We start from the raw sequence: 14,230 nt of genomic DNA on the forward strand, positions 1-14,230 counted from the left end.
TTATATTTTTAAAAATATACTGATATGTAATTTACCCTATTTTTGAACCACCTGTTAACAAAGCAAAGACCATCCCTTGTATATTTTTGGTGGGCCCTGCTGGCCACGGGGCCAACTAACATAATCGTAGCTTTTGAACTTCCCGCGAATTTTGTCTGACTGTTTAGGAGAAGAGAGAGACTCATCTCTCTCTCTCTCTCTCTCAATTAAACTTTGAAATCTCATACATAAGCAACGTATATAACCACCGAAACTTCCTTGAACCCCCACTACCCATTAGAGTTCTGGGTACTCATTCATTCCTAATAAAACTCACTCATCTTGGATAATGCAGCCCAAATCCATGGCTTCACACGATGGTTTTGCTTCCACAACCCTTCAAAGTGTGAGCAAAGACTTCCCCATGACTTTTCTTAATGATGAATTGTTGTTTGAATAGTTTGTTTTATTGGGTTCTGTTCTGTGTGTATACAAGGTGTTTGATGTAATGCATATGTGACTGCCTCGCTTGGCGTTGTACTGTCAATTGGATGTGTAATTGAAAGAGCTACCATTAAATTCCCAAGTGCTCTGTTTGATGAACTTGTTTGTGCCTGCAATCATATTGATCTAGAGATGGCTTCCATTGTTCCGTGTTCGATCATTGGTGGTATGTGAACTTTGGTAGAACTTCATGATATGTTGCATTTTGGTGTTTATTTATTATCTTGGAGTAGGTAATGAAACTTCTTGTGTAATTTTCAATTGTCTTTGCAAATTTGCCTCTATATCTCACTTGTCAGTATGTAATCATCTTATTCTATTTCTTCAAGTGAATATGTACTACCCTCAAAAGTTGTGAAGCTATATCTTCTAGACGTTTAACACAGGGTCGAAATGATCTTGTAGTATCCTATTCATGTGTTAAAACTTAGTTGAATTTGACCCTAATTTAAAGAATTACAATTAAAAAGTAGAATGATTGGGAACAATAACATTCTCAGCAGAGGAACTTGAGGCTCTCCCATTTTGTGCCGTTGTTTATGTTCTCACTGGTATACCTGGCTATCTTATTCGCTCAGTTCCAGCACTCAGATAAAGCTTGCTTGTAGTAATTGGTTAAGTCCTAAGAAGCACATACACGGTCATGGGCATTGACACGTTACACGGCGATTTTAAAAAAATTAGGATACAAGCACATCATGGATATGACACCAAAAAAAATAAAAAATTGGAACTTTTAGGGTTAAAACGAATATAAATAGGATCAAGTGGTTAAGTCCTATATATGGTACCTACCATTAAAAATTCTTATATTTATTTCTTTGATTAGAGTTCCAATCTCTCAACAAAATTAGGTTTGAAAAATATTGAGAAAAGAAATAGCTCCTTCTAGCTTTATGATGTACATAAGTTGAACTGGAAAATTTGTTGTGCTTCGCACTCATTCATTTCATATTACTTTTTTCTTACATATGTTGTGCTATATGGCAGAGGTCAAAGTATCTAAACTCGCATGTGCATCTGTAAATAGATGCAATGGGAGTGAAGTAGGACTTTAGAAGGTTATGTGAAGTCTAATTTCTCCCCCCCAATAGCCTGATAACATGTAGATTGAGCTTACCAACAAATCATTTAAGGGCAGTCTAATGAAAAAATAGCCTTTTCAATATTGAATTAGACACAATCAGAGACAAAGATATTGACCTTGCAAAAGTTTGTCCCTTCTACTAAAACAAGCTTCTCTATAACTCTAATCCTAGTACATTATATTATGAGAATAACTGGTATAGAGAGATTTGATAAATAGCTTGAGTGAACAATCAATAGTAGAAATCATAGAAATAGAGGAATTTATATAGAATGATGAAGTACTGTGGATGCTTCAATATATAGGCTTTAGTTCCTTTAACTCCTAGGTTATGAAATAAAAATAGCAAATTTTGTAAACTAGATATTAAATAATATGGTGATGATGTCATCATCATTATAACTATCATTGCAGAACTAAAAACATTGAAAGTGATGAAATACTGATGAAGAAGCCATTTTATAGAAAATGTATCAACTTATTCTGTTTTATGTTTGTGTGGAAGTGGAGAGAGAACACTCTTGCGGTCCAAACAAGCCTTCAATCTTCCAGTCGTCGCCTGAAATAGAAAAAAAAACTCTAGACGATGGTGCCAGGATAAGCACTTTGACGGACAAGTTAGTTCCAGTATAAGGATCAGTGTTTTAGGTTTCTTCTCATTCAAGATTTTAGCACATACCTCTTTGTTTATTTTTTCTGCTCCTTTTATAGAGTCCCTCCACCTCATCCCTCGTTCCATCATTACTTTATTTGAACTCACTCCCTACCATACTACCTCGAAAGGAGTGCTGGTCCCAGTTAATGGATCAATCACCGATTTACCCGATGTACTCGGCTCTATTTGGCGGAGAGCTAAACGGCGATCCCCCACTGTCGGCAATGGTTTGGTCTAATGGGCCTTGACCTTACTCGGCCCATACGTAGATGGCCTGGAAACTCCTATTTGGGTTTATAAAATTTATTTGGCCCCCACAATGTTAATTTTTTATTTTTAAATTTCAACCCGCCTCGTACTGCCTAGTTGTCCATTCTAATGCTAATAATTCCCAATGGATCATTTTAAATTTCCATTGGTAGTAAAAACTCACTCCATTTTATTATATCTGATCTGTGGTGAGGAGACAAGTTTAAGGGCATATTTTGATGGATATCTTTTAAAATTATTCTTTCTCTCCACTTTTCCATATTTGATTGAATCATGGCTTTCATTATGTTTGATTTCACACTCAAATCTTTTATTAATTGCCATTTCCTCGTTGGGTTTTATTAAAATCATTTAGTTATTACAAATAATATTGTAGAACATCTTGCAAAGAAAGCATCGTGCCATTTTTGGAATGTGTGAGAAAGGGACATACTAGACTTCTTCTTGTATGGATAATTAGTGAGTGGTGTGCCCTGTGCTATAGAGAGTTACACAAATTTGGAAAGAATTAATTAGAAAACCATTTTTTTTGCTGTGTTGTGGTCATTGCGGAGAGTTAGGGATGATTTAATTTTCCAAAGTAAACCTGGGAAATTGGAATTGGTTGATTTGATTAAGGGTTTCTTTTTGTTTGAAAGCCCATGCTTCAATTAGATAGTACTTAGTGATTTTATGATGAAACCAAAAATTGAGAAAATATAAAACAGAACAAACACACAAGCACACAATGATTTACATGGTTCGGCTATAAGCCTACATCCATGGGCGAAAAACAACAGAGGAATTTCACTGTGAATGTAGAGAATACAATGAGCCCTCCCTCTCATTACAACCTCTCTGTACATAGGATTATCTGGGTCGAGTTTGAGACATTTTCACAACAGATGACTTGAAGCAACAACAATCATGCTCCATTAAAACCTTAATTGAAAATCTCAATGACAATGTTGGAGTTTGCTATCTCTGAAATCCTCTTGATACCCCATTACCGCCCTAAGGCATCCAGTCAAAAACTTCTTTAGATAGCCCTTCTTTGGCATCTTCCCCTAATCTTTTCTGCACTTTACAAGTGTGAAATTCACCGAAGTCTTCAGAAACAATATCATCTGAATGTCTTGTGGCCATGCAACTATTAGGTACTTATCCATTTGATGCTAAATGTGACATGAGCAAATAAGGTTTGGGAAGGTTGAATGTACTCAAGAATGATGAATGAAGAATACCTTATGCTGCTTTTGGATGAACAACTCTGTTTCTTTCCTCTCTGATACTCCCGGTAAAAACACCATCTGCAGCCAAAACAAAGGGATGGCCTAGGAGCATATCGGCAGTCCACCGTGACTTTGGATCCCTAACCAAGCACTTCTTTAGAAAATCTTCAACCTCTTCTGAGAACCCACTCAGAATTTCAGGTATTTCTTGTGTACTTGCTATTTTAAACAAGATAGTTACTCTTTCTGTATTCCGGTCGCACTTCCAAGGTTCTTTTCCAGTTAATAGCTCTAAAATCATGCACCCTAATGCCCATATGTCGACTTCTGGTTCATAATCTTCATGGCGAATGGACTCCGGGGCCATATACAGTGTAGTGCCTCTGATTCCAAGCTTTCTTCCTTTTTCTGTCAAGCTCTCTCCAGCCTTCTTTACAAGCCCTAGGTCAGTAATCTTTGCAGTTCTTTCTTGGACCATATTCATCTTTCCATTCAAAACTAACGACAAGTCATCCTTTTCATCCACAAGCAGTTTATTATGAGGCTTGATATCACAGTGAACACAACCCTTGTTGCGAATGTAACTCAGACCCAGAAGTACAGAATTTGTGTATTGTCTGACCTCTGTCTCGAGTAGTCCACTGCCGTAACTCTGAATGGGATCAGCCAAACTTCCACCAGTGGCATACTCAAACAAGATGTTGTACCATTACTCTCCGTCTTCAACCGCAACGTCGTCCCCAAAACAGCGAAGAATGTGAGGGCAACCTTCAAACTGACTGAGCAACTCTCTTTCGATGGAAAGTAATTGGCAATTGTTGACAGGGGCAGATTTGGTAGCCATGAGAGAAGGTAGTAGTTCATTACTTCTTGGTGGTGAAACAACTGTAGCCAGATACACGATTGCAGAACCTCCATTTCCCAATGTTTTCTCTCTCCTCCACATTATTTCACTCCAAGAAAACTGTCTCTCTCTCTCCCTCTCTCCTGCAAAACTCTATCTTTCACTCTCAAAGAAACAAACTTCACTCTCTAGAATTTGCTGATAAGTGATAATGTTTACTGTAATTTATATATAAAAGGTTTTGAGTTGCTTGGCATGGAAGCATTATTAGGAGATTGGACATCGGAAGTTGTTTACTTGTTCTTTCTCTAAAGAGTTGAATCCTTAGAGGATTCTATTAGCTCTAAACTTTTAATTTAGTTTGGATTGGATTTCTATGTTAATACATTAGGGTTAACTTCCGAATTTCCTAAAATAAGATTTGATTTATTTGTAAGTATTTTTTATGATAAAAATATGGACATATTTTATGCATATTTATTAAAAATTTTGAATTTATGCAAAAAATTTTATATTTATGTCAATGCTATGAAATGAATAGTTATATATATTTACTAGCATTCAGCCTGTGTGCTATGCTAGGTTAAATATATATGAAAATGATATATATTAATATTTTTATAAATTTTTAGATAATAAAATTATTTTTATTTTTAAATTTTAAGATATATGATAAGGATATTTATTAACATTGTATGAATTTTTAGATCATAAACCTGTCGAGGTGCAACGTGTGTGCCCAACTTAAGTAATTTAAGCTTGTAAAATTTTATGAAAATGATGTGTGTATATATATATTAATATTTTTATAAAGAGAATTTTTTTTTAAGGTTCTTGGTTTTAAGATTTTTTAGTATAAAAGACATTCAATATTTTTAAAATGTCTAAGGTCCCTCACACATTGATTTAGAAAAATTTCAATCTAGAGAAATTCTCTTCAAATTTTTCTGGACTTTCCACTCTCCAGAGAGATTCTTTCTAAATTTCTCTAGACTTCCCACTGTTCAGAGAAATTCTCTCCAAATTTCTCTGGATTTCCCATTCTGCAGAGAAATTCTCTCCAAATTTCTCTGGTTTGCACAAGAGAAATTTGTTCATGAAATTTCTCTACATAGTGCAAATTTCTCTCCAAATTTGATCTGTCCAGAGAAATATGGAAATTTCTCTGGTGTGCAAACCAGAGAATTTCTCAGCATCATAAAATGTTTTGATTAGTGTTTTATCTGAGAAAGATAAAAAGAATTTCCCTCTTGGGAACATATTATGTGGGAAAATTGAAAATTTAAACCATAAAATCTGAATCTATTTTGGAATTTAACTTCCTAAGCTTGTGGAAACCAAGCAGAGAGACATAGAATATGAACACATTATAAATAAATAAATAAAACATGAAAAACAAACTTTCACAATTCCTGTTTAGTTGAACCCAAATATACATCCATCATAATTTTCAATCTTTGCTTTTGTTTGGTTTCCATCAACTAACTTGAATAAAATAGTAATGATAGTAATTTTACCCCCTTCAACTGTGATAATGGCCTGTGCAATGTGTGGACGAGTGAAGCCCTGAATTGGCTGTAGATGTCCAAGTTTAAAGAAAAGGGTAGAAGTAATCGATGAAGCATATCGCATTCAAGGATCGCATTCTCCATTACAAAGCATTCAGTGTCCGAAGGTCCATTATGACTTCTTAGTAGCAGAGTTCTCTTTAATCATTTTATGACTTCTCAGTAGTAGAGTTCACTGAGGCATTTTGTTGAACAGGTGGAGGGCAAGACCAGCAAACACTCTGGTTCGCTCTGGTTGTACAGGGAACTCTCCACCTTGTCGTATAAACACGCCTTACGTTTGTCTTGCTAGAGGATTCAAAAAAGTAGGTGGCGGTTCAGATCAGCGGAGAAGATGAAGAGGGAAGAGAAAGAGAAGAGAGAGTAGATCAGAGAACTCTATGACAGCGACGAGCAGCAAAGAGCGATTGCGCAATCTAGGGTTTCTCTATCTCTTGCACGTCTTCTCTCTCTTTGTCAATTAGTACTATTTTGGTTCTCTCTCTCGCACGTTTTTTCTCTCTTAGTCAAATTTCTCTAATATATGGGTATAGAATTGAGAGACCTTAGACATCATAAAATAATATTGTGGATCTCATACATTACTAAAAATGGGAGAGAGACCTTAGACTAAATTTCTTTATTTTTTTATTTTTTATAAAAAGAAGTGTAAAAAAGTATATTGAAGAGTTGATTTTTTTGCAATAATTTTTTGGCTAAAATATGAACTTCCAAAAATAAGCTTTAGTATTTGTTTGGCATCCAGCTGGAAAAATCACTTTTTTTTTTTGTTTGTTTTTAATAATATATATATATATATTTTTTCGTCTAATCTAAAAGGTAACAAAAAATTCACCAAAAAAAAGTTTAAAAAGCCAATTGTTTTTGACATTTTTTTTGTCTGAAATAGATTTTTTTTTTCAATGTATATATATATATTTTTGGCTTTATCTAGCTGAGTAAACGTCTATAACTTGTAAAATCTAAAAAACAAAAAGTTCACAAAAAATGAAAAAAATCAATAAAAAAAACTCATCCCACAATTAATAAGATTTTCAACATCAAAATTATGAAAAAAATGATTGAAAATTTTAACATTAAACACCCAACAAAGTTTTATTTTCTAAAATAGTCTTTGTTATTTCCATAATTATCAATTCTATTATGGTAGTAAGTGATTGTAATTCCATAACTATTGTTATATTAATGGAATTCATTAGGAGAATTTAAATATTATTTTAATTTAACTAAATTAGATTTTAGACCAATTGTAAGATAACATATGTATTTTGAAAATTATAAAATTCAGAAAATTGAAAGAAATTGATTGGCACTTCAAGCCTCAAACAGGCCACACTGTTTTTATTTATATTATATAATGTATAAAAAAAATTATCTAAGATAGAACCACCTTAAATTATAGGTCAGATTCTAGTCCTAATCTTATACTTAATCTAATTTTTTTTATAATTTTGATTAATTAATAAAATAAAATTTTAACTAATTTCAAAAGAAAGCCTAAATTATGCTTTAAAGAGCTTATTACTCAGCTCATAGCTCATAATTTGCAACTATTATGGCATAAAAAAATTATATCTATATATTAAGGACAATTGCAATTTAGTGTATTTTTTTTTTAAAATAATTATACATTCATAAAAAATTTATAACTTTAATTATTAATGTTGATAAAATTTATCACCAACGTATAATTATATGGGAAAATTACACTTTACCCCCTCAACTATCACCGTTTTTCACTTTATTCCCTCAAACTAAAAATTGGTACATGTCCCCCTTTCATTTTTTGAAAAATTTCAATCTAACCCTTATATCTCGATTTTGTTAACAAAATTTACGAAAAAAGTGCATGTAATGTAAACCTGTCATATTTATGAGGAAAAATATTTTTTAAAAAATATGTCTTAAATATGACATATTCACATCACATATATTTTTTTTTTTTGACAATTTTGTTAACGTAATAGAGATAAAGGGTTATATTGAAAATTTTTAACAGATAAAAGGGGTATATTGTACTAATTTTTAATTTGAGAGAGTAAGTGAAAAAGGGTGATAGTTGAGGGATACCTAATTATATTTTTAAAAATATACTGATTTGTAATTTATCCTATTTTTGAACCTGTTAACAAAGCAAAGACCATCCCTTGTATATTTTTGGTGGGCCCTGATGGCCACGAGGCCAACTAACATAACCGTAACTTTTGAACTTCCTGCGAATTTTGTCCGACCGTTTAGGAGAAGAGAGAGACTCATCTCTCTCTCTCTCTCAATCGAACTTTGAAATCTCATACATAAGCAATGTATATAACCACCGAAACTTCCTTGAACCCCCACTACCCATTAGAGTTCTGGGTCCTCATTCATTCCTCATAAAACACACTCATCTCGAATAATGCAGCCCAAATCCATGGCTTCACACGATGGTTTTGCTTCCACAACCCTTCAAAGTGTGAGCAAAGACTTCCCCATGACTTTTCTTAACAATGAATTGTTGTTTGAATAGTTTGTTTTATTGGGTTCTGTTCTGTGTGTATACAAGGTGTTTGATGTAATGCATATGTGACTGCCTCGCTTGGCGTTGTACTGTCAATTGGATGTGTAATTGAAAGAGCTACCATTAAATTCCCAAGTGCTCTGTTTGATGAACTTGTTTATGCCTGCAATCATATTGATCTGGAGATGGCTTCCATTGTTCTGTGTTCGATCATTGGTGGTATGTGAACTTTGGTAAAACTTCATGATATGGTGCATTTTGGTGTTTAGTTATTATCTTGGAGTGGGTAATCAAACTTCTTGTGTAATTTTCAATTGACTTTGCAAATTTGTCTCTATGTCTCACTTGTCATTATGTGATCATCTTATTCTAGTTCTTCAAGTTTTTTTGGGTGAATAGTTCTTCAAGTTAATATGTACTACCCTCAAAAGTTGTGAAGCTATACCTTCTAGACGTTTAACACAGGGCCAAAATGATCTTGTAGTATCCTATTCACGTGTTGAATTTGACACTAATTTAAAGAATTACGATTAAAAAGTAGAATGGTTGGGAACAACAACATTGTCAGCAGAGGAACCTGAGGCTCTCTCATTTTGTGCCATTGTTTATGCTCTTGCTGCTATACTTGGTTCTCTTATTTGTTCAGTTCCAGTACTCAGATAAAGCTTGCTTGTAGTATTTGGTTAAACTCCTAAGAAGCACATACACGGACATGGGCATGGGCACGGGACATGGCGATTTTAAAAAAATTAGGATACAAACACATCATGGATATGACCCCCCCCCCAAAAAAAAAAAATGGTACTTGGTAGGGACATGGGACTTTTAGGGTTAAAACGAATATAAATAAAAATTCCTATATTATTTCTTTGATTAGAGTTCAATCTCTCAGCAAAATTAGGTTTGAAAATTATTAAGAAAAGAAATAGCTCCCTTCTAGCTTTATGATGTACATAGGTTGAACTAGAAAATTTGTTGTGCATTGCACCCATTCATTTCATATAACTTTTTCCTTATATATATATATATATTGCGCTATATGCCAGAGGTTAGAGTATCTAAACTCGCATGTGCATCTGTAAATGGATGCTATGGAAGTGAAGTAGAGCTATAGAAGGTTATGTGGAGTCTAATTTCCCTCCCCCCCACCCCCCCGCCCCTTCTAGTAAGGATTAAATATTCATAGCCTTGATAACATGTCGATTGAGGTTATCGACAAATCATATTAAGGGCAGTGAAGTGAAAAAGTAGCCTTTTCAATATTGAATCAGACACAATCGGAGACAAAGATATTGACCTCACATAAGTTTGCCCTTTTTTTTTTATTGAAACAAGCTTCTCCATAACCCTAATCCTAGTACACTATATTATGAGAATAACTGGTATAAGCAAGATTTGATAAATACTTTGAGTGAACAATTAATAGTAGAAAACATAGAAATAAAGGAATTTATATGCAACGGTGAATCACTGTGGATGCTTCAATATGTAGGATTTAGTTCCTTTTAACTCCTAGCCTAGGTTATGAAAAAAAAATGAAAATTCTGGAAACTAGATATTCAAATAATATGGTGATGATGTCATCATCATTATAATTATGGACTACAAATATTAAAAGTTGTTAGGTTTTATTCTTGGCAACCCCGTTTGACAAAACTCCTTTCAGGTGTATTTTTTTTCGCACTTTTATTTCAGTGAGGCTATGAGTGTTTAGATGCGAATCCAACCCGAATTGTGCTTTTCAGAGAAGGTACTACCTATGTTGTCAAATTCGGAGACAAAACATTGTGTTGATTCAATTGTAATTTTTTGTGTTTTTGTTCTGTCCGCTCAAGCGGAGCCTTGTGAGCTCGAGCGTAGATTAGCAGGTCTCAGTATTTTGTCAGGGCAAGCAAAAAATACTGGTGGGTGTGATTTTACACTCGAGCGGATTCTTCTACGCTCGAGCGCATCTCAGTTTGTTCGCACGCAGTTTTTGGTGAGTCCGCTCGAGCGGGCTGTGTTGAGCTCGAGCGGACCGCACGATCCTAGATTTCCAGATTTGATTAAAGAGTTGGTTTTCTTCTGAATCTAGGATTACTTGTGGTTCTCTATAAATACTTGGTTTTCTTCCAAAACTAAGGGATTGATGGGACTTCTCCAGATCTTATTTTTGGATCTTAAGGTTTAGATCTGGAGAGATTTTGCTAGTTTCTTTGATGTTTTGATTGAGTCTTCAACTCATGTTCTAAAGAGAGTACATCAAAGGTTGTGTTTTGTTCTACAAAAGAGAGTGTTGTTCTTCAGTTGTGTATTCTGAAGAATTCGAGCCCGAAGCTGTGGTGGAATCCAGAGTGGCTCATCAGAAAGACAATTCTGTGGTGAAGATGGGGTTGGAAGAGGCACATAAAGGTTGGTTTAATTAGGCGTTGTGGATTCGCTAGGTAATTGAGAGTATACCTGTGTAATTCCTTTAATTCTTCTTAGTGGATTGTCTTGTGGCTGTTGCCCGTGGTTTTTTGATCACAGTTGGAGGTGTCCAATTGTGGTTTTTTCCACGTTAAATCGTTGTGTCTCTTTGTCTTGATTGTTTGATTGGGATTGTTATATTCTGCTTAAAACTGATACATAATCACAAATCAACATCTAGGGGATTTCTAGATTTTTCAATTGGTATCAGAGCAGGTCGTTCTATTTTTTTTAAAAAATTCTTTTAGAACGAGATCTTGTTTGATTTGTGATAATGGATACAATTCGTGAAGGAAATTCTATGGTTCGACCACCCCTACTTGACGGATCCAATTATTCTTTTTGGAAAGCTCGGATGAGATCTTTTTTAAAATCTATTGATGAAAAAGTTTGGCAATCCGTTATGAATGGGTGGACTGAACCAACAATTATCGTTGATGGAGTTACAATCCCCAAACCAATTGATAAGTGGGACACAACTGATTACCAAAATAGTAGCTGGAATAGTAAAGCTATCAATTCTCTCTTTTGCGCTGTCACACCTGAAGAATTTAGTCGTATTTGCAATTGTGAAGTCGCAAAAGAGGCTTGGGATATCTTACAAACTATTCATGAGGGCACTCCTTCTGTGAAACGTTCAAAACTTCAAAGGCTCACATCTAGTTTCGAAAAACTTTCAATGAAAGATAGTGAGACCTTTGATGAATTTTATGCGAAGTTGAGTGACATTGTAAATTCCAGCTTCAATTTAGGTGAAAAAATTCCAGAATCCAAAATTGTGGGAAATATTTTGAGATCCTTGCCCGATCGGTTCCAACCAAAAGTTACGGCTATTGAGGAGGCTCAAGATGTTGACAACCTCAAGCTGGATCAGTTGGTTGGAAATCTCCAAACTTATGAGGCACACAGGAATTTCAAACAGAAACAAAAAGATATTGCTTTTAGTAGTGCTCATAAAGTGGAAGAGGATTCTGATGAGGATTGCGAGATAAATTCCAAGATTATGGCTGCTTTTGTTAAACAATTTAAAAAATCTTTTTTGAAAAAGAATCCTAATCTTTTGGAATCTACTCATTCTCATAAATCTAAAGGCAAAGATAAACTCAAAATTAATCCTATAGCCAAGAAGGAGAAATGAAAGATACAAGAGAACTCTGAAAGACTCCAATGCTATGAATGCCAAGGATTTGGCCACTTTGCTTCAGAATGCCCTACTCGTTTGAGGAAGAAGAAAGCCCTCGCTATCACTTGGGATGATGAATCAGAATTTGATAAAGATGAAAGTGACAATGAAGATCACGGTGAAGAGGGTCATAAACAATTTCTGGCTTTCATGGCGACTTCCGAAGCTGAAGGACAAACAGATTCTCCGAAGATGTCAGTTGAGAATATCACTGATGATGAATCCTCAGAGAGTGATCATGAAGAGCTTGAGCAAGCTTATGAAAAGTTGTATCAGGAGTCTCTTAAGTTATTCAAATTGAATGACAAACTCACAAAGAAACTCAAAGCATGTGAATGTGAGAATGTCAAACTTAAGAAGGAGATTTCCGAGGCTAGGATCAATGCCATCAAGATAGCTGATGATCAACAAGTTCTTTGTACAAAACTGTTAACTTGTGAGACAGAGAGGAATGAGCTACTGCAAACCCATGCCATGTATGAAGAAAAGATTGAATCTCTCGAGATGTCACAAGTTGCTTTGGAAGAACTAATGATCAAGAAAGAGGAAGAGCTCAAGTGTGCTATGGCTACCATTGGTCTTTGGAACAGAAGATCAAAGACTTTGAAGGATATCATTGGATCTCAACAAATGAGTTGTGACAAGAGTGGTATTCGCTTTGGTGGTAAGAAAGATAAAAAACAGAGTGCTTCAACATCTCATGATACAAGAACTCAAGGAAAGGGGGGGACAAAAGATTCAACAAGAGGAAAGACTTCTCAAACTCCCTAGAGTTGGTAAGGTAAAAGAAAAGAAGGTACACCCTGTTTTTGTTTGTCATCATTATGGTATGCATGGTCATATTCGCCCTTATTGTTATAAGTTGCATGGGAAAGTGTTTCAAAAGGGTAGAAATTCGAATACTTTTTGGGTTAGGAGACAGCCTTACATGTCTAAGCGGAATACCAAGATTCATGAGGGTGTTCACAACACCGCGACATTTATCAAGACCGCTAGACCTAATTTTGTTAAGATCAAAAAGATTTTGGTGAGAAAACTTGACTTGTGTTAATTTGTTTATTTGTTTTAGCTTTTTGTGTATTGTTTTTTAATAAAAAAAAAAATGTGTGCTTGTTCATTTTTTTTGTCATGCTTTATTTTTGAAAAAAAGAAAAAAAAAATCCCAAAAAGATTTTCTTAGTATGGTTTTGCAAGCTTGAAATTTTTGAGTGGTCCTTGGTACATATTGGAATTGATGAGAAAACCTATTACATGTTAATATGTGTGTGCTTTCTGTGATCATTACTCATTTTGGAGTGTGTGTTCTTTGATTAGTATGTCTCATTCTGTACACACTCTTGGATTAGCAAATTTTGGAGTCTTCCGCCTTAGTGATTATTTTTTCTCTATGGACTTCTGTCATTGTATCTTTTGCTTTTCTAGAGGAATTGACCTATACTAGCATATCATGGGTGATGTTGAGTCTCTTAACCACCTACCATCCTTGTGCATCTCCATGGCTTTCCCCTTAATTCTTTGTAGTCCAGCCATGAGGAAAAGGCTACCTCAAAGTCACCAACCAGGCCATCCTTATTATATCCATGCTTCTCTGGTTCGGTTTCCATACTCTTGAGCGTGTCAGCCACCAATGATTGTGCAAAAGAAAAAGAAAAAAAGAAAAAGAAAAAGAAAAAGGAAAAATATGCAAAAGAAAGAAAGAAAAAAAAGGAAAAGATTCATTGAATGAGGGGGAGCCTCCGCCTTTACTCACCAAATACCCCTTGATTCCTAGTGGTTTGACTTTCCTTTGTCATGCTTAAGATTCTCTTGTTGGAGGTCCAACTTTCAGATCACTACTAGGATTGAATCTAGTGTTTGTCGAACTCCAAGAGTCACACACACACTTTTTATCATGGGATCTATGCTTTTCACATAATGCATCATTTTTTTTCATGAGGAATTTTCTGCAGACTGTGCACATTGTGTTTTCTTGTAATGGTGCTTC

General features: G+C 34.8%; 1 protein-coding gene and 1 long non-coding RNA gene across 2 annotated transcripts; one reads left to right on the forward strand and one right to left on the reverse strand.

Annotated features, from left to right (window-relative positions):
- LOC145823109 (uncharacterized) lies at positions 1 to 811 on the forward strand. The gene is made up of 2 exons (XR_014365259.1): positions 1 to 385; positions 476 to 811. It is a non-coding gene; the product is annotated as an uncharacterized LOC145823109 (long non-coding RNA).
- Positions 812 to 3,719: 2,908 nt separating this feature from the next.
- Positions 3,720 to 4,652, reverse strand: LOC114278527 (mitogen-activated protein kinase kinase kinase 20-like). Its single transcript, XM_082918852.1, has 2 exons — positions 4,420 to 4,652; positions 3,720 to 4,377 (listed from the first exon to the last, which is right to left on the reverse strand). The coding sequence occupies exons 1-2, from the start codon at positions 4,650 to 4,652 to the stop codon at positions 3,720 to 3,722; spliced, it is 891 nt and encodes a 296-aa protein (XP_082774978.1).
- Positions 4,653 to 14,230: the final 9,578 nt, after the last annotated feature.

Source organism: Camellia sinensis, chromosome 3 (assembly GCF_055761805.1).
Source record: "Camellia sinensis isolate YWXY chromosome 3, ASM5576180v1, whole genome shotgun sequence".
NCBI lineage: Eukaryota > Viridiplantae > Streptophyta > Magnoliopsida > Ericales > Theaceae > Camellia > Camellia sinensis.